The sequence below is a fragment of the Notolabrus celidotus genome, chromosome 3 (genome assembly GCF_009762535.1).
Source record: "Notolabrus celidotus isolate fNotCel1 chromosome 3, fNotCel1.pri, whole genome shotgun sequence".
Taxonomy (NCBI): domain Eukaryota; kingdom Metazoa; phylum Chordata; class Actinopteri; order Labriformes; family Labridae; genus Notolabrus; species Notolabrus celidotus.
This window is the reverse complement of record NC_048274.1, coordinates 1,242,440-1,262,024: the sequence shown is the minus strand read 5'-3', so window position 1 is coordinate 1,262,024 and position 19,585 is coordinate 1,242,440. Positions and strand designations below refer to the sequence as shown.

Below are 19,585 nucleotides of genomic sequence, written 5' to 3'. Positions count from 1 at the left end.
TTTCTTTCTTTCTTTCCGTCCTTCTTTCTCTTTTTTATTCCTTCTTACTTTGTGTCTTTATTCACTTCTCTCTCTTCTTCTGTCTTCCTTTCTTTCTTTCTCTCTTTGTTCTTTCCATGTTTCTTCATCCTTTATATCTCCTTTTCTCATCCCATCCTTTCCTTCTGTCCTTCCTTCACCATTTATTGTCCTCTTTTTCTTTCTTCTCCTCTCCCTCTCTTCTCTCTTTTCATAGACCTTCCTGGAGTCCCTGAGCTCCCTTGTCCCGTAGGTTCTTCTGGATCTCTGCTGCTGTGGACGTGCCAGACTCCAGCAGCTACAACTACTACTATCCGTCTCCCCACTATCATCTCTCTCTCTCTCTCTCTTCATCTCCCTCTATCCCTCTCTCCAACACGGTCTCAGCAGATGTGTGTCTAACATGAGTCTGGTCCTGCTGGAGGTTTCTGCCTGTTAAAGAAAGTTTGTCCTTGCCACTGTAACTTGTTAAATGCTGCAAAGTGCTCTTTAAGATAAAGCTTATAGTTAGAGCTGGATCAGGCTTGGACTAGGTCTTAGTTATGCTGCTATAGGCTTAGACTGACACACTGGGATCCTGTCTTTCCCTCTCTCTCCTCTCTCTGCCTGTCTCTCACTTTAACTCTTCCAGTCCCATTAAAGTTCCTAACCATAGACCTTTCTGGAGTCCCTGAGCTCCCTTGTCTCGTAGGTTCCTCTGGATCTCTGCTGCTGTGGACGTGCCAGACTCCAGCTGCTACAACTACTACTATCCGTCTCCCCACTATCATCTCTCTCTCTCTCTTCACCTCCCTCTATCCCTCTCTCCAACACGGTCTCAGCAGATGTGTGTCTAACATGAGTCTGGTCCTGCTGGAGGTTTCTGCCTGTTAAAGGAACTTTGTCCTTGCCACTGTAACTTGCTAAATGCTGCAAAGTGCTCGTTACATTTCCTATCGAGACGTCACTCTAGATTAAAATAAGACTTCATTAATTCAATATTTGAACCTTTTTGTTGGAACGTCTCACAAAACTCTAATCTTTGAATAAACAGCATCTATAAAAGCTTTCATGTGTCAGCACTGTGTCAGTCCGGCTCTACTTTAAGAACAGACGGGTCAAAGGTCAGTCTTTCAGTGACAGTCTGACGTCTGACAACAATAACACACTTATGTTGTGTTTATATTCAGTCTACTCAGGCTGCTTCACGGCTCTTATTTCACTCACGCTGAGCACTCAGAAATACAACCTGAGAACTGTTTCACTCTTTAACGTGGGAGAGTCGTGTTTAAGGTTCTAACATGGCTGAAATACAGGAAACATCCACCATAATTACAAAGACTACACATTATTCTGTGAAAACATAACAGTGGAGTAAAGCTTCTGTGTAGACAGACTTCTGAGTCTCTGCTGCATCTGTTCAGACCTGGATCAGACTCCAGAGATGAGCTCAGGTACCTCTGTAATACCTGTGATTCATGCTAACGATGTAAAGATGTAAAGAGCGGTGGAGAATGGTGAACAGACGGCTTTTATCTGAGCTTTGGACCTCTCAAAGCTCTTTCCACTTCATGCCAACATTCACACACACACACACACACACACACACACACACACACACACACACACACACACACACACAGACACACACACACACACACACTCACACACTGATGGCAGATGCTGCTGTGCAAGGTGCCAACCTGCTCATCAGGATTTAATCTAATGCTTACACACACACACACACACACATACACACACGTCACAACCTTCTGGATCAGTTTATGCTTCTTCTGTTTCGGCCAATCACACCTCAACACACAGACTGAACGAGCGCTTACACAACCCGCTCTGCAGCCGCCCCTCATATCTAAATCAAACTCGATCATAATCATAAGACACGTGAAGAAATGTGACACATTTTGAAAATAGTGTTCTTTCCAGGAAAAATGTTGTTGTCACTTCTAAGTACTTCAACATGGCCGTCGTCTTGAAGCTTGATGTTGCAGAAATAAGACTGATAGTCAACTTTTGAAGGTTTTTATCAGCCGATGGTATCATGCATCCTTAAATGTACGAAGCATCTAATACGTTAGACGTAAAGATTCAGGTCAGAATAATCTGCACACTGTAAAAATGAAAACTTAAAATTGTTGGCCTGAAAATGTTTTTTTGGTCAAAGCTGGGGTTGGTAATCAGATTTAGATCCACTTTTTGTTATACTGGTTAAAATGATCTTTATGTCCTGATGGTAATCAATACATAATGTGTTCTTTAAATAGAGTGAAAGAAAGACACTATCTACAGCTGGAGTAAACCTGGGAAAACACCAACCAATCACCGTTTTTTGGCTCCCCAAATTTTAAACCAATCAAATCCCGTCCAGTCGTTCTGCCCTCCTCCTGCGCGTACATTTCCCCGGCGTGCACTCCTCCGAGTCTCCATCTCCTGCCTCTACTTCCCCTGACTCTATTTACTGCCCCTCTCGCTCGTCCTCGGGCCTGTCCCCTCCTTTCTTACAGAAAATGTAGATGTACTGTAGCGTCCGTCTGGACGCTGTAGTGATGACCAGCCGATTCATGAACACGTTGATCTTTAATAACCGGTCACTGTCGGCCGTGATCACGACAACCAACAAAACAACAATCAATGTTTGAATGAATGAATAACTTCTCCTCTTGTCTCTCCTCTCTCCCGCTCACACACTCTACACCTCTCCTGATGCCTTCACTGACTGTCAACACTGTAGGAATTAAGAGCATCTACACTGAACAGGTTTAACAAACAGTAGAGTTGTTACAGTATTATATATGTGTTATAACTTTTCTCCTGATATCGTGTCACCAGTACAACTGGATAATGCTAGAATGACAGTTGTGAGTGCTAACAGCAGCCATGTTTGTTTGTGTTTTTAACTTTCACTATGAGAATGTTTTGGTGAGGACCGGTTTTGAATCAGTCACCATCATATGGTCGCAACTCAGCGGCGCTCGTTCATGTGAGCGGGGGGGGGGGGGGTGGGTGTTTTGGAGGAGCTCTGAGGGAGGGGGGGAGGGGTTAGACGGAATCATGAGGAAAAGCTACATTCAAATTCATGCTAGTTTTCCGAGACTACCAACCCCAGCTTTAAGTCAACAAAAAATGTTCCATTTTGCTGTAAACTACATCAAAGCAGTTATCTCAACTCCCTGTATTCAGTTTGTTTGTAAAGTTGGTCTCATTTCATAAGTTAGGTTGGCAAAACTTGAAGTTATGGGTTTGAGTCTCGGCTAAATTATTTGAGTCTGCTTCAGGCAAAGAACGGGGTCTCTAACTCAAATCTACAGGGGTCTTCATCCACACTTTCAATTCCCCACATGTGGCGCCATCTCTCCTGTCCTGTGTGGATTTGATCGCCCTTAAGGTGTTTGTTTGAGTATTGTATTGAAACTCTAGCTTTACAGTTGGTGAGTTGATTACCGGTTAATGTCTCTTTAAATTGTTTGGTTAGTTTAATAAGGCATGGTCATTACCAATAATTAGCCGCCTTGAACATTAGCTAGCTACCTTGCAAGTGTGAAAACGGTGCAGTAACGTGCAGGAACAAAGGGACATTTTCTGAACAAAGAATAATAAGTTGGCACAACTTTCTCTTCTTAGTATGTAGAACTCAAAACTTTAAAGCTGGGGTTGGTGTTCAGATTTAGATCCACTTTTTGTTATACTGGTTAAAATGATCTTTATATCCCGATGGTGATCAATACTTAATGTATTCTTTTTTATGACTCAAGTTTATTGGATTTTGAATTTTTAACAACACATATCAACAACATACAGGACAAAATAGTGCCAAGCCGAAGAGTGAAAAAAACCCAAAAATCACGATAAAATGTGTGACTTTGACTGGCATGAAAAATAATAAAAAACAAACAGACAAATAGACAAAACAACAAACAGAGAAGAAAAATACTGTATCAGACAATAAAGAAAAAATAACAATGATAAAATAATGCACAAATAATGAGAATGACAAAATACCAGTATTAACAAGACATTTTGGACAAGTTAACAAGATGTTCAATGTACCACTGTCACATGCCCTCTACCCATACCCATATAGATATTTAATCAATGTTCGTCCAACAGTGTCCACACTGCTTCCTTTCAACGCACCATCGCAACACCTCCTGCATTCAGTTCAAAGCCCCAACAACCACACCGCAAAGAAAATGTCTTAATATTTTTACAAATACAAACAACTTGTTGTACAATGTACACGTTATATAGTCTGGCATTCAAAAATAACAATCAGCTGGTGCCCAGAAGGTTCCCCTGTGGTGAGTGAAACCGCAGAAACTTTCCCCATTTATCATTATATTTTCCTACCTCATTTATTAGACTGTAGGATATTCTCTCAAACGCCGCCACCCTGCCCAGTTCTGAGATCCATTCCCAAAATGATGGCCCTTCTACCGCTTTCCATTTTCTCATTATCATCTGTTTACCAATCATGATACTCGTTTGGATCCAACTTGCAAGTGGTTTTACTATATGGACAGTATTTTGAGGGTTTCCGAGTATGTAGACACTAGGACAAAACACGTAATCTACCCCCGCAATTTCCGTTATATACTCATGGACCTTGGTCCAAAACATCTGTACCTTCGAGCATGACCACACTGCATGAACTAAGTCACCCAACACCCCGTCACATCTCCAACAATCTGATGTTTTACTTAATGTGTTCTTAAAAAAGAGGTAAAAAGAGCTGCTATCTACAGCCGGAGTAAACCTGGGAAAACACCAACCAATCCCTGCCATCAGAAGCCAAATGATGAAACCAATCAAATCCTGTCCTAGACGGAGTCCTGAGTAGGGATGACCACAATTAATCGATTATCGATTAATTGATTGTTAAGAAATTACTCGAAACACACATTTTTATTATCAATTTTCCGTCACGTGGAACAAACATCATGTGGTCTCATATAACACTCATCTATCAGGGAGGTGTTTTAAGTTTAAAGCATGTTTCAATGTGGATCAGCTGTTTAAAGGTGTTGCGCACAGCAGAGACGCTCAGCTGGCGGCTGCGGCTGCGCGTCAGGTCTCCACGTGCGCTTTTTAAAAGAGGATTGATACAAAACTGCTGCCAACAACGACACAGACACAGAGGTTCACAACTTTAAACAGGACAGTTCCCACCTTTGGATACGAAGGCAACAGACAGGTGGGAAATTCAGGTACGCTATGTTTGCAGAGCAGAAACATCAGAGCCGTCCGAGCTTTTCTGCTGCTGGTCTGATTATGACCCGGTTGCGCTCCCGCCTGACACCTGACCGCGTACATGTTTGTTTTACTCAATAAGAACGGGTAGACAGAAAACTGGACTCTGTGAGTCTGAAGTACTTTTCTGTTAGTATTATGAGCCTTCACTTTATCAGACTAAGTCCGCGGAGAATATTTCTATGAGCCTGATCGTTGATATTCAGCGTGTCAAACATGTACCTGTATTCAATCCCGTCAGTTATCTGCATTTTGTTGCTGTAGAAAATATAATTTAGGGGGAAAACAACGTATTTGGCATTGTTTTTGACGTAAGAATAATAATGTTTTTCTTTTTTATCAATTAATCGATAATTGATCGTTAACATTTCCAAAAATCGATCACGGAAAAAACTTCAAATGTACATCCCTAGTCCTGAGTATATGCTACATTCAAATTCATGCTAGTTTATTGCTCTTTTTTATCAGAAGTTGCAATCCCTTGACCAATATAGCATTGATAAAATCACCAGCACGTGGGACCTCAAAATCCAACCAAGTCATAAAGAGTGGTCAAAGTTATTCTCAATGTCAAATAAAATCTTTACATGTAAGGAAAGCCAGTACCGAATCCTCCATAGGATTCAACGTACACCTCAATTTCTAAATAAATGTAGCTCTAATATATCTCCACTCTGCAAGAAATGTCAGAAGGAGGTGGGAACTTACTTTCACCTAACATGGCAGTGCCCTATGATAGCACGGTTCTGGAAAAACGTTAGAAAAGAGGTACATACAATCTTAAACAAAAAAATTAAACTTGAACCTGCATTGTTTCTGTTGGGATTTCCACAAGATGGTCTAGATCTTAATCAATCACAATACACCCTTTTAATGAAATTGCTTCTACTAGCAAGAAGGTGTATTTTGTTTCAGTGGATCAAGGAAAAACCACCAACAGTGACACAGTGGTACAGAGAAGTATACAAGGTTATACCAATGGAGAGCCTCTCCTCAAAGTTAAAAGGGAACAACAGATATTTTTTTGAAATTTGGCAACCAGTCTTAGTTTATCTACCCAATGAAATTACAGATTTGTTACAAAAAGGCGGAGTACCTCTCAATCTGAACCCTATTTTATAAATAAGAATTGCATTTTTCCATCCCCTTTTGCTGTTTTGGCGGGTTGCCGTTAGCCCTCTTTGGGCAGGGCTGGTGGCACGATGCCTTGTATATGTTTACCTCTTTGCCAGTGTGTGTTTTGCTACTTGAGCGGCATGTGCTATAGGGTGTTGCTGTCTGGTTGTGAGTCTTGATCTGGGGGCTGTCGGGTTATTGTCTTCTTGTCTTGTTTTGTTTGTATCTTGTGGATTGTTATGTCTTTTTCGTCTTTTATCTTCTTTGTCTTGTACTGATGTGTGTTGCTGTTGTTGTTGTTTTGTTGTTGTTTTTATGTCTTTCTAGTTTCTGTTTTTTTTTGTTGTTGTTGTTGATGTCCACTTTGAAAATTAATAAAAATATATATACAAATTCATGCTAGTTTTCCATGGCTACCAACCCTAGCTTTAAGTTACACTAGAATGATAGGTTATCTCAACAAAAACTAATCAGCTGGCTCAAATGTAAGATTTCTAGTTCACCCCAAAACTCAAAAATCTAGCTCAAACTGTTGCCTTGAAATTTTGTTATCACAGCTTTTTTCGTTTTAACAGTGCTGCACATTGATCTCTGAAAAGTGGAGGATGCATTTCATCATCAGCTGCAGGTCTTTTATACAAAACAGACAGCTGCATGCCTTCAGTGTGCACTCTGCACTTTTAAAGGAGGGTTAATCTTTGATCAGTCCCATAAATCATCCTCTATCAGCTGATGTGTAATCTGTAACTCCTGAATAATCAGCTCATGTTGAAGAGCTCTTGCCAAACACAGATGCAGTCACAGCATTGATTGCCCGTCATTATAACCTCTTTAAGGTCAGTAATGATTAACCGTGATTAACGGGTTACAGGATCCGTTTACGAGCAGATAAAGAGATAATTCATGAATGAGCTGAAACAAGCATTCATTACAGAGAGATAATTCACGTCTGAGGCGGCGACAGCTCTGTGCTTCTCCCGCTGTTCACAAGTGAAAAGTTTCTGCAGTCCAACATCCATTTATTACGGCTCTTTAAAGAGCGTGTTGCTCCGGTTGCCCCTGTTTACCCGCCTCACAGAGAAACTATGCACAAACTTCATCTGCTTCATTAGCCACATAGAGACGCAGCGATGTGACCGAGGAAGCGCCAAAGTCACAGCCGTGAGTTCAAGGCCGCCTGACCTCATGAGGAGAGAGTTCACGCAGGGCTCCATCAAGTGCTGCTGGGAAACACAGCTGCAGGAGGAGACAAAACCTCCACAAGGACGCCGACTCGCCCAAACAAAGCTCACATTATCAGCCTGTTTGCTTCTCGCTCGATCGGAGACGTAATGGCCGACGCTTCGCTCTGCCAAAGCACGGAGCTGTGAGGGAGCAACAGAAACCAGAGCCAAGTCACACACCGGGGATGTGGGTACTTTTGGACGTGGGGGCCATGATGTGCCAACGTTCACAACTCGAGTCAAATTCTGATGTTAGACAGATTTTATATCAGAAAGCAAAAGACCCAGAAGTAGTGTCAGGATCTACTCGGGTATTTTGCTTTCTTTGCATACTCAGCTGAAAGGCTTTGTAAGTCTTGAAAGCAAACATATTGATTGAAGTATCAAAACTGTGTCATAAAATAAGGAAATACAAACTTAAAGGTGCATGAAACATATTAATGAAACACATTTCTGAAGGAAAAACATGGACGCAGTATTTTACTCCAGAGGAGCATTGAAGGTGATTTAATTTGTGAGGTTTGCAAAGATTCCTGAGCAGAGAGAAAAGGTGTTTTTAGAGGATGAAATCAGACCTGCTATGATTTTTATTCCAGCTTAATCTGCGAGGATTGAAGAGGTACTGTTCTGTCCACAGGGGGCGCCCTCACTGACAGAGAAAGTTCCTTCCAGGAGCTTTAAGAATTTGTTTCTAGAGAGGTTATCAGAGTGTGCAGGACGGACAAACACAGCTGGAGTGATGTGTTTGAAGCAGTCGAATCAGTAAACGTAACAAAGCTGGTTAAACAGTGACTGCACGGTCAGCTTTGTGTTATCTGATCATCGTGTTTGCACTGATCTGGTAAAGATGAACTTGAACTTCCAGGCTGCACCTTGCTCCTGTTTGTGTCTGTGATCTTGCAGCCGAGGGAAGACACTGCACTAAGACGACGTAGACTCTCTGACCCACTACTGCATCACCTTCTGTCTTTAGTTCTTCAGCACACCTGCAGGAAGTCGACCTGAGGCATCCTGCACTCGTTTGCAAAGAGGAACCTTTTCATACTCTCAGCTGGAGTCTTCAAATTGTCCATGAAAGACAACTTCATGCAGATGTTTAAAAATCTGTGCTTAGTTTTTAGGTCTGCAGAGTTCTTCTGATGCACACTGCTCCTTACTTTTTTGTAAGTCAGACACGCTGTCATTCAGGAATTTGCATGACCTTTATCAATCTCTTCTCCTGTAAGTCTCTGCTGCCAGGAGCTTTCAAGACATTCTTCTTTTGGTTCAAATGAAGGTGAAACGTGTACTATGATGCTTTTTGTTGTAATCCAGTTGTTTATGTCTTTACAGATGTGCAGCCTTCAAACTCCCCTTTCCTCTGAAACCTTTCTTCCCCTCTAAAGAGTGCAGAAATCAAAGGGAACATGCAGATCAGGACCTCCTCCCGACATGTTTGCTGTGAACAGTCAGAGTGAGCGTCAGCCTCTGACCTGCAGGTACTAATAGAAGAGGGAAATGTTTTTGTGGCATTGAGCCAGAGTGTCACTTGGCGCCTGAAGAACTCTGCGTTCTTCCTGAAATCGTAACGACTGTAATTCTGGAGGACCTGTTGTTAGATGAATTTGTTCCTGGAAGGCAGCCAGCGGGTTTTGTTTGGTAGAACTGTAACCACGGCCGACAATCAGAGAACAATGAGCTGCTCACTAAACTGGACTGACTGACGACACTCAGAGGAGGAACCACAGAGAGAGAGTTAAAGCTGAGCATGTCCGTCTGAAACTGAAGCAATTATTCCTCCAGGAGATAACATGATGTGTGTGTGTGTGTGTGTGTGTGTGTGTGTGTGTGTATGTATCCTACCTGCCTCCAGCCCGGTGCTGTGGTACACACTCTTGTGGTGCATACAGGTTGAGTTTTGTCCTCCACACACCATGCAGGCGTCTTCCTGCTGCTTCGAACCCAAGATGGAGTCACAGCCGGGCGTCTGAGCGGCACAAACAAACAAACATTTTATGACACAGTTTCACAGTTTCATCTGAGGGGAGCACTGTGATGCAAGACTAACACGGGACTTCCACCAGATCCGTGTCAAGTCTGTCTTCGATCAGCTGCGGTCCGGCTCCATGCTCTCTCGTCCATCAACACCCACCGGTTGTGTTTTCAGAACGCAGCACGGAGCAGGACCACCGGACAGCTGGAGTCATGTGACCGAGGTTTTCCCCGCAGTAATCCTTGAATCAAGGATTCTCCTCCTCCTCCTCCTCTCCTCATCCATGTTATCTTTCTGGTCCTCTGAAAACCTCTGACCCGTTGACTCCAGGTCTGGCTCCGCTCATCATGACTTTGGTTTGTTGTTGTAGTTAAGTGAAATACGATCTGGTGATAACACAGAGTGTTTTATTCTGAAAATTAACCGGATGTTTTCATTTTGTTTTGGTGAAACCTGACTTCCTGTCCCGCTCCATCTGCTCTGTTGAGATTGATGCGTCGTGCTCCGGCAGCCAGCAGAAATAGAAGTCTTGTGTATCTGATCCGGAGGACTCTGACCTGCTGTATCAGAGACGCAGCTGGAATGCAACGGAGCGGATCCAGTGGAAGTTAACACATTGACTAGGATAGAAACCTATCAGATCTGGTGCTGTGGCAGATCGGAGACGGACCGGACACCGATCTGGTGGAATTTGGCCGTTAAGCTGAGTTTCGGTCAACTTAGAAAGAGGCAGAAGCTAGGAGGCATTTGACCTCATACTTAGCATGCATTAAAGGACTTTCTTGTCCTTTTAGGCCACCATCACTTTGTCAAAGAGAGAGGTGAGCAAGGGAGCGCCGTCACCGGTGTGGATGTTCTTCAAGGTTTCAGAAGAGGATAACGGGGTTGCAAATAAGGAAGCAGGTGCAACAAGTATTCAGAGAGGAGGAGAAAAGTCCTCCAGTTTTAACACAACCAATGTTTGAAATCATCTGAAAAGTCTTCATCGAAATGAAGGAATAGAAAGCAGCAGTAGCAGCAGCTAGTGTTAGACTTGCATGAAGTTACCGCCCTCTGATTCAGGGTTCCTTTGACACTGTGTTCATCTGCAGAAGTCCAACGTTCACACATTTTCAGACACTGCCCTGGAAACCTCTGACCTTCCTTCTGTTTTGTCTCCTTAAACCTTCTGCTGTAACTCAGTCCTCTCCGTCTCCTCTCCTATTTGCTCCTCTACGTCATTTTCTCCTTCTCACAAACATTTACTTTGTGGAAATAAAGCCAGCTCAGAGCCTAAAGAGTGGAGAGCTGTCTCTGTAAACGTTCAGACGCCAAAGCAAAGAGCACAGAGACCGAGCGGGGTGGTTTATGGTGCGAGGAGAGAATCTTGCAGCGATAGATTACAGTCGCTGCTTTCTCGTCTTCGCCCCTCATCTCTCGCTCTGCAGAGAAAACCAATCAAGTGGGAGGTTCCTGCAGCAATCTAGGGACCCTGTAATCAGCCCCCCCTAAGCCCCTTAAAAACACAAAAACACTCCGAGCATGTGTGTGTGTGTGCAACAGGAAATGAATCCTCGGTGACAGAGACGCGGAGTGCAGCAGGGCCCCACTGAGGGAGCGACCACGGTCCTGCAGAACGCCACAAACACTTGAGCACGCTAGACAACTCATCAGAGTTAATGTCGCTCCTGCAGAACGCCACAAACACCAAGCATGATGGACACGTTATCAGAGCTCTAGTATGTTTAAAGCTGGGACAACTGACTGGTTTAGTCCCAAACATCCACAGGGACTTGGATAATTAGATAAACAGATACCTTTAAAACTAACGTCATTCTCAGTATTCACAGCTGTGCTTTTAAGAACATATTAACAAGCTAACAAGCTGTGAGAGGGTGAACTTTGTGAACTTTCCTTGGCTCAAAAGCAGCAAAAGGGCCCGTGTCCACTCGCTTCATTTCTTGCAATGCTCAGTGTCTTCCTTCGCTATAAAACCGATGCCATTCACCGTCTTAAAAACACCCTCTGTGTCCGCTGAAGCGCTCTCCAACCCTGTCCCATTAAAGTTACTAACCATAGACCTTTCTGGAGTCCCTGAGCTCCCTTGTCTCGTAGGTTCCTCTGGATCCCAAAGTTTCCAAAAGTAGTATAGGAGGTAGAGCCTTCAGTTATCAGGCCTCTCTCCTTTGGAATCATGTACCAGTCAGGGTCTGGGAGGCAGACACCCTCTCTACTTTTAAGAGTAGGCTTCAGACTTTCCTTTTTGATAAAGCTTATAGTTAGAGCTGGATCAGGCTTGGACTAGGTCTTAGTTATGCTGCTGCAGGCTTAGACTGACACACTGGGATCCTGTCTTTCCCTCTCTCTCCTCTCTCTGCCTGTCTCTCACTTTAGACCTTTCTGGAGTCCCTGAGCTCCCTTGTCTCGTAGATTCCTCTGGATCTCTGCTGTAGATTCCTTTTTTGGGTCTGTTATTCTTTCTTTCTTTCTTTCTTTCTTTCTTTCTTTCTTTCTTTCTTTCTTCCTGTCTGTCTGTCTGTCTGTATTCACTTCTCTCTCTTCTTCTATCTTTCTTTCTTTCTCTCTTTGTTCTTTCATGTTTCTTAATCATTTATGTCTCCTTTTCTTATCCCATCCTTTCCTTCCCCATTTCTTCTCCTCTTTTTCTTTCTTCTGGTCTCCCTCTCTTCTCTCTTTTCTTAGACCTTTCTGGAGTCCCTGAGCTCCCTTGTCTCGTAGGTTCCTCTGGATCTCTGCTGCTGTGGACGTGCCAGACTCCAGCTGCTACAACTACTACTATCCGTCTCCCCACTATCATCTCTCTCTCTCTCTTCATCTCCCTCTATCCCTCTCTCCAACACGGTCTCAGCAGATATGTGTCTAACATGAGTCTGGTCCTGCTGGAGGTTTCTGCCTGTTAAAGGAAGTTTGTCCTTGACACTGTAACTTGCTAAATGCTGCAAAGTGCTCTGCTCATGGTGGATTAAGATGAGATCAGACTGAGTCCTGTCTGTAAGATGGGACTGGATCTGATCCGGTCTTGATGTTGGGTCTTTGTTTGAAACATAGAGTACGGGGTAGACCTGCTCTGTTTGGAAAGAGTCTGAGGAGAACATATGTTGGGATTTGGTGCTGTATAAATAAAGATTGGTTGATAATTAAAAGCTGTAAGAAGGTGAGCTTGGTCAAACTCTTCTCTGCTTCAAAGCAGTTTCAGGGCCGGTGTCCTTCTTCCTCACAAACTACTCTTTGGCTTTGGACTTCAGACGTCACCTGTGTCAACAACACTCTCAGAGGAGAAACCAACCCTGGTGTTTTACGGGGTAACAATTTAAAGGTCTGTTGGTGTGACTAGTACCATGACAGGACTCCTTCTCTTTCCCCTTTTAGGTTTTCTTATAAAGTAAAGCACACATTGAGCATAAGGAGGGATTTCAATCAGGTGAAATGGTCACTACAAATGGAAGCAAAAGTGATTTGAGAAACACTTTTGTAACCAAGCGACACTGCCAGCACACAAAAAATGCTGCCAGTGGACACAGGCCCTTACAGTGTTTTATATTGAATATGTTAGCATGACAATTTTTAAAATTTAGCTCAGAGTTCAGCATCACAGGCTTAGTAAATTGGCTTTAAACACTTCTTTTTTACATCTTCTTAATTATTTATAGATACATTTTTTCATATCTATTAAAGTTTCCTTGTTGGGATAATGTTGAAATCAAAGTTAAATAATTGCCTTGATTGAACAAACTCCCCCACTGTTACTTAGATCTGCAAAAAGAAAACACTTCAAAATAAATAAATAAATAAATAAATAAATAAAAGAGCATCTACACACACACACACACACACACACAGACACACACACACACACAAACACATGCATTCTCCAAACTGGCCATGTGTTGCGATGTCTGATCTCAGTTTGTGACCTCCAGCTCTCCACACCAGCTGCACGCTGCATCTGCTTCCTGTCTTAGACCCGGTGCTCCTCTGACCTCAGTCTGAGTCCATAAATCTACTTATTTACACGTTAGCATGTGCACACACACACACACACACACACACACACACACACACACACACACACACACACACATAGAGACATATGTAAACACAGACACACATTAATCCCTTTGTTAGTGGTGTAAAAATAACCTCGTCTGTAAGCGTACGCTCGTGGAGCAGATGAGTCCGCTGAGTGCTGCACATGCATGACATTAATCTGCATGTCCTTCAGGACCAGAGGGACACAAGTTCATTTCCAACAATCCACATCTGTGTGAGGATGAGGAGGGCGAGGTGAGGGAGGGGAGCAGGACTGTGGACTGTGTGCTGAGCAGAGCTGTAATGCCGACTGAAGGCTTCAGTCCAGAGTGATGAGTCCACCTCGGCCCTAACGCAGAGCGTGGAGCTCACTTCTCCAGAGATTACACCACAACATGGCGGGGAGGAAGAGAGAGAGAGAGGAACTTCAGCCTCCTTCTCAAATCCACATCGGAGCTGAAGAAGTCAGAGGAGCTTCTTCAGGAAATGTATTGATGCGCTTCCTATCAGGACAATCAGTCTTTGTCAGTGACGCATAAAAACGACCACAGCAATGCGACGTGTGGCATTCAAAATACAGCATCAGTCATATCAGACAATATCCTAACTCCACATCCTGATGGCATCAACGTGGTCCTGTTCTGGAGATCAGATATGCTCTTGTTGTTGAACAATAACCAGTACAGATTTCATCATATATGGGTCATACTTTGAAATATCCAGGCACAAACATCTCTGGATTCTGAGGTATTTTGCACGGCGTATTTCTGATCCCAGTTTTTCTGCAAGGGTCCTAAAGGGGGCTCAGCTTTTCTTAGATGCAAGTAGGCGTAGCTCCAAATAAGAAAGGCTGGGACCCCGTGTATCAAGGCAAACTTCTTTTAATCAATATCAGTTAAGAAGAAGCTGTTAAGTTGCAGTGAAAGCTCCTCACTCTTGCACAACGCCTGCGGTCTAGTGTCCCTTTGCCCTGCAGGATGCTGGAGTACCAGCTCAGGCTCTCCCCACATGGCAGCACACTTCAGCTTCGCTGGCTTCGGCCATCTTTGTAGTTTGTTTCTCACCATGCAACATGCTCCACACATGTTCCCCTGATTAACTGGCACACATGCTTCATCCTCTCTGTGCAGCTTGAGGTGATAACATGTCATGTCTTTGAGGCCGGCTGATGGAATTATCAACAAACTCTGCAGCTCTGAGCCTGTTTTAGATCGTTGTTTTGGTTCAGTTTCACATCCATGTATTTTTCAGCTGCAGGAGACGGCTGGTTCACAGGAGAACAAGCTCTGCACCACATGCACGCTACAATGCCATGCATAATACAGCTAATAGACAGAATTAAAGACTAGCCGGAGGAAAGTGTAGATTTTAGCGGCTTAAGAGACGGATACTTCTCTCAGGAGGCGAGGAAGCCAGAGAAGAGTAAAGTAGGTTTAAATCATGATTCCAACTGAGGTGGAAGACTGGATGTTTGTCAGGTTGTCTTGCGTTTATTATAAACTATACTCGACTAAATAGACCTACGGCATGTGGAAAAAGCAAGAGCACAGGCGCACTTTGGCTTCTGCCTTCAAGGATGTATATTTCAACCATACTAACTATAAATAAGATCATCTGTGAAGACAAAAACAAATCTGTTCTTCGTCTTTAAAGCTCCAGGAACTTCAGGGTATAATGCAGCATTAAATCAGGACTGTGTGTGTGTGTTTCAGACTGTGTGTGTTTCAGACTGTGTGTGTCAGCTCGTGGAGGTAAATCTCATCACGCAGCGTTCCCACTCACCAGGCAGCGTCCGTTGACACACACGGCTCCGGGCTCCTTGTCGCAGGCTGTGCCGTCCAGCACTCTGCCAAAGTTGTAGTAGAAGTTGTGACCCAAGGCCAGGCAGCTCAGTTCACACGGGTTAGAGCCTGGCGGGGAAGAGATCCAGTCAGTGGCTCATTAGTTTATTATTATGGGGATTACGAGGACAGAGAGGGAGGAGGCTGAGACACAGAAACAGACTCTCAGAGGAAGCATGCAGAGTCACCACATGACTGATAACTACAGTTACTGAAGTTAAATGCAGCTTACATCCACCTCCACTGAACACAGAGCGTTTGAAGAAGGAGGCGCAGCATCTGTGAAGTCAACACTTGGACTTGATATGGATTAATTTTGGCTTTTTGCTCCCTTAATATGTAAATGCAAACATAAATGTAAATGCCCACTGTTTCCTGCTAACCTATTTTCTTTTTCTTAAATTATTTTATTTCTTATTATTTTTATTTATTAGTATTATCTGGGGGGTTTTGTTTTGTTTTGTTGCATTTATTTACATATTTACTTATTTTATCTGATGTTGTCATAGTCCATTTTATTAGTTATATCGTAGTTGTTCATTATGCTTGTTTAAAAAAAAAAAAAAAACTCAATAAAATTACTAAATATAAAAGGTTTTTTTTGGCTTTTTGCATTTCTATAGAGTAAAACAACCTGCTCATATCTGTCATGTGTCAAAACCACTGCTGGCTATGATGACAAACAAATTGTACGACTGGCTTTTTGAATATATAGGAATATATAATAAATAAAGGACATTTTTCACATTAAAATCACAACATTTTTGGACGTAAAATTCAAAACCTTGGGTTAAATGATACATTTACTAAAGATAATTTGGGCTACATAACTATATACTTTATTTGAACTCCTGATTTGATCTCACTGCAGCTTATTCAGGTCCTCAAATTGGAGTCGCCCCTCTGTAGAAGCAACTACAGTAGACTTAGTTACACTTTTAATTTTTTTATTTATGTGCAAAAATCAAAAGAAAACCAACTCTTCACAAATATGCAAACACAAAAGTGCCTGCAGGAAATTCATGTTTGCATCTGTGAACCTGCTCGAAATGTGAGCCTTGAGTCGACAGAACAATCAAACGTTGTCATCCTCAAGAGTTGGTTGAATAAATTATTCATATTTTATCATTATAGGCCTGAAATGTCGGTCTTATGTTGAGTCTAAGCTGTCATGAAGACACCAGCCACTAGTTGGGGCTGTAGCTCCAGTTAAAGCCTCCTGCCATAACGCTCTAAAGCTCTACTACCTGGATGTAAACAAGCACAGGTGATGATCTTGTCTCAGCGCGGCGTGGTTTGTCAGTATGTTGATTTAGTAAATGGAGATTAAGTTGTATGTAGGCTGTGTCTGGTTAAACTGACATATAACCACTCCACCAGAGCAAAGAGGGACCAGCACAGGCATGAGGACGCTAACCTGATGGCTGGTGGTGCTAGCTCTGCTAACTTAAGCCACTTCTGTCTGTTCCAGTCAATAGACGAGTCAGTCAGCCATTAAAGTAACATCCCTCATCTGTGAAAAAGTCAGACTGACCTCCATGAAAAGTGGTCCATCTGTAGGAGGTTCCAGCCACCAGCGGTCGGTCATTGAAGGCAGCACACTGCATCTCTCTGAAGTCCTCTGCGTTTGAAGGACACTCCTGCACACACACACATAACACACACATTCTGTGAGGTTAAGTTGCATTGTGGGAACTCTGCATTTATCCTGTATATGCTATCTCAACCCAAGCTTAACAACGTCTATGACTTTTAAACACACACATCTGTTTTTCTACCAGAGTAAAATGTGTCCACTGTCGTCTCCTCTGATCGGGACTTTTAGCAGCAGACAGACAGCAGCTTGGGATTTGTGTGAATTCATTTAAAGCTCAAATCTAATCACATCATACAAACTGGATCCTGTAGCTACATCAACATGCTCCAACACGCCTGCCTGTCCAAACACACAGGCACGTCTGACAGCCGCCTGCTGACCTTACAGCACGTTCCTCAAACAAAAGCCGGTCTGACTTCTGTCCGATAAATCTCTCGGCTCAGCGTGAAGCGGTGCAGTGAGGACACGGGTTAATGTGTCTGTGAAATTCCAGATCACACCCTGTTTCACCTGCCCCGAACACACCTGCCCCGAACACACCTTCACAACCCACTTACAGAGCAAACACAAGCCAGTGTTGAGAAGTATTTCTAATAACACAGTGTGAAAATGACTCTGCTGAAATGACCTTGGTGTTGCAGATCTTGTACTGTCTGGGATCTCCTGCACATGGTCCTCCCACTGGGTTCCTGAGACACAGAGAACAAGAGATTTATGGGGATGAGTCAGCAAAAGCAGGAAGGGGTTTTTATTAGTGATGGGAAACTGAGGTGAGTGTGCAGAAGGCGTGTTCTGGTTATTTAATCTGGGCCTGATGAGGCTTCAAAAAGTGAGACTTGTGAGTTTCTGTTGGCAAAAGAACAAAGTGTGCAGCGTAATCTCTCTGTTACAGGACGTCCTCATTTAAAGAATGAAGATCAAACACCACATTAGGATTCGTGGAGGCAGCCATCGTGCATGGCTTCAACATTTGTTTGTGATTTCCTCAATTTGAAGTTTTCCACAGATCCAAAAGTGACCATATCTGCACGACTAAATGGAAATGCATTGTAATGTCTCTATCCTTGGTAAGTTGGCGTCCACTGTACGATCGTCAGAACGTGGAGGAGCAGACTGTACAACTGTTCACGACAAACAACCAAAGCAAATGAGGGTGGAGACAGAAGTTGAAGTCACAATAAATATTGAGGACATTAATCCCCTTTCTGTTGAGTCAACACAAAATTAAAAAGTAGAAGTATGTATAGAAATATGTAGATAACTCAGGTAGTCGTGATGACTTTGTGAATCATTCGTTCATTTCTTTTTCTGGACAGTTTTAAAAAAGCACCTTTTTCCTCAAGGCCTTTCCCCATTAGCTAGTGTTGTTCCCACCTACCCCCCAGACCCCCTACCTGACCCTGTGAAGTGACCTTGGGTTTCTTGTGAGGCGCTACATAAATCCCAGTTATTAAAAAACAAGGACATTTTCCGAAGCCTTAACAAAAGAACAGATAAGGACTCGTTTTCCAATTTCCCTTTTTGATGCTCAAATCAAAAGTGGGGGGCAAAAATTCCCACTTTGATTATTTTACTATTTTATTCCAACGTGACGTCAAGCTCAGAGTGGGAACCTCAAATATTGTCATCATGTCTTATTATTGCATTCCAGGTCACACGGCGTGTAAACCTCTGTAATCTGAAACACTGAGGTCGTATCTCATCCTCTCATTTCTCTGTGGTCTATTTTCTGGAGATGACGCCCTGAAGTTAGAGGTTAGTCAATATACGAGAGTTCGCTGCTGCCAGACCAAAAATTTCAAATACGCCAGATATTCAACCCACTGATGGGGAGCAGCTGATCAGGCTGTGATCGGCTCTAATGTCTTCTTGTACACTGCAGAGCAAATACACACTGAGTTTAAAATGACTGATATGTAGCTTCACCCTCTGATGACTGTGCTTTTCACTCTACATGAACATATTTTACTACATAAACATCAACAAGACGTGAAGCTAGAGATTGAGATGATAAACTGGTTAGGGAGAGGTTACTGAAGAAAAAAATCAAGCCTCATTTTAATAAACGTAAACATTTAACACTTTAGCCACCAGTAAAGTCGCCCCCTGCTGGCCATTGGAGAGAACAGGACTCTGTATATTTACCTGGTGATACAGGTGCGCGTCCTCACAGAGGCTCCACTCCCACAGCTCCGTGAACACATAGACCAGACGCTCCATGAGGCCCACTCGTTCCTGAAGTGGAGCTGCCGTCGGGCTCGAGCCGAGCGACCCGATGAGGACTCACCGGAGGGACCCCAGGGGGAAATCCAGGTCTGAGAGACAAACAGAGAAACATTCATACTGAAGAAACACAAACATACAGCATGTCTCTCTACTTCAGAGTCAAACTCTTCTTAGTGGAACAATCAAAGAAGCTGATCCGTGTTTTAAACATTGTAAGGTTTAATTTCTAAACCATGGCATAACTTCTTAACATGAGATCCATGTCCCCAGACATGTAGCGGCTTCTTAAGACTCTCGTGAGACTTACGTGAGACTTACA

General features: G+C 43.2%; 1 protein-coding gene across 1 annotated transcript in view; it reads right to left on the bottom strand.

The window, feature by feature from the left end:
- Positions 1-19,585, bottom strand: part of adamtsl5 (ADAMTS like 5) — a 62,946-nt gene that overhangs the window by 12,961 nt on the left and 30,400 nt on the right. Inside the window, exons 3-7 of the mRNA XM_034680435.1 lie at positions 19,186-19,355; positions 17,669-17,729; positions 16,978-17,083; positions 15,385-15,512; positions 9,444-9,567 (exon numbers count right to left, since the gene is read on the bottom strand). Of these exons, the coding sequence (XP_034536326.1) occupies positions 9,444-9,567; positions 15,385-15,512; positions 16,978-17,083; positions 17,669-17,729; positions 19,186-19,355 (589 nt within the window). The remainder of the gene's footprint in view (positions 1-9,443; positions 9,568-15,384; positions 15,513-16,977; positions 17,084-17,668; positions 17,730-19,185; positions 19,356-19,585) is intronic.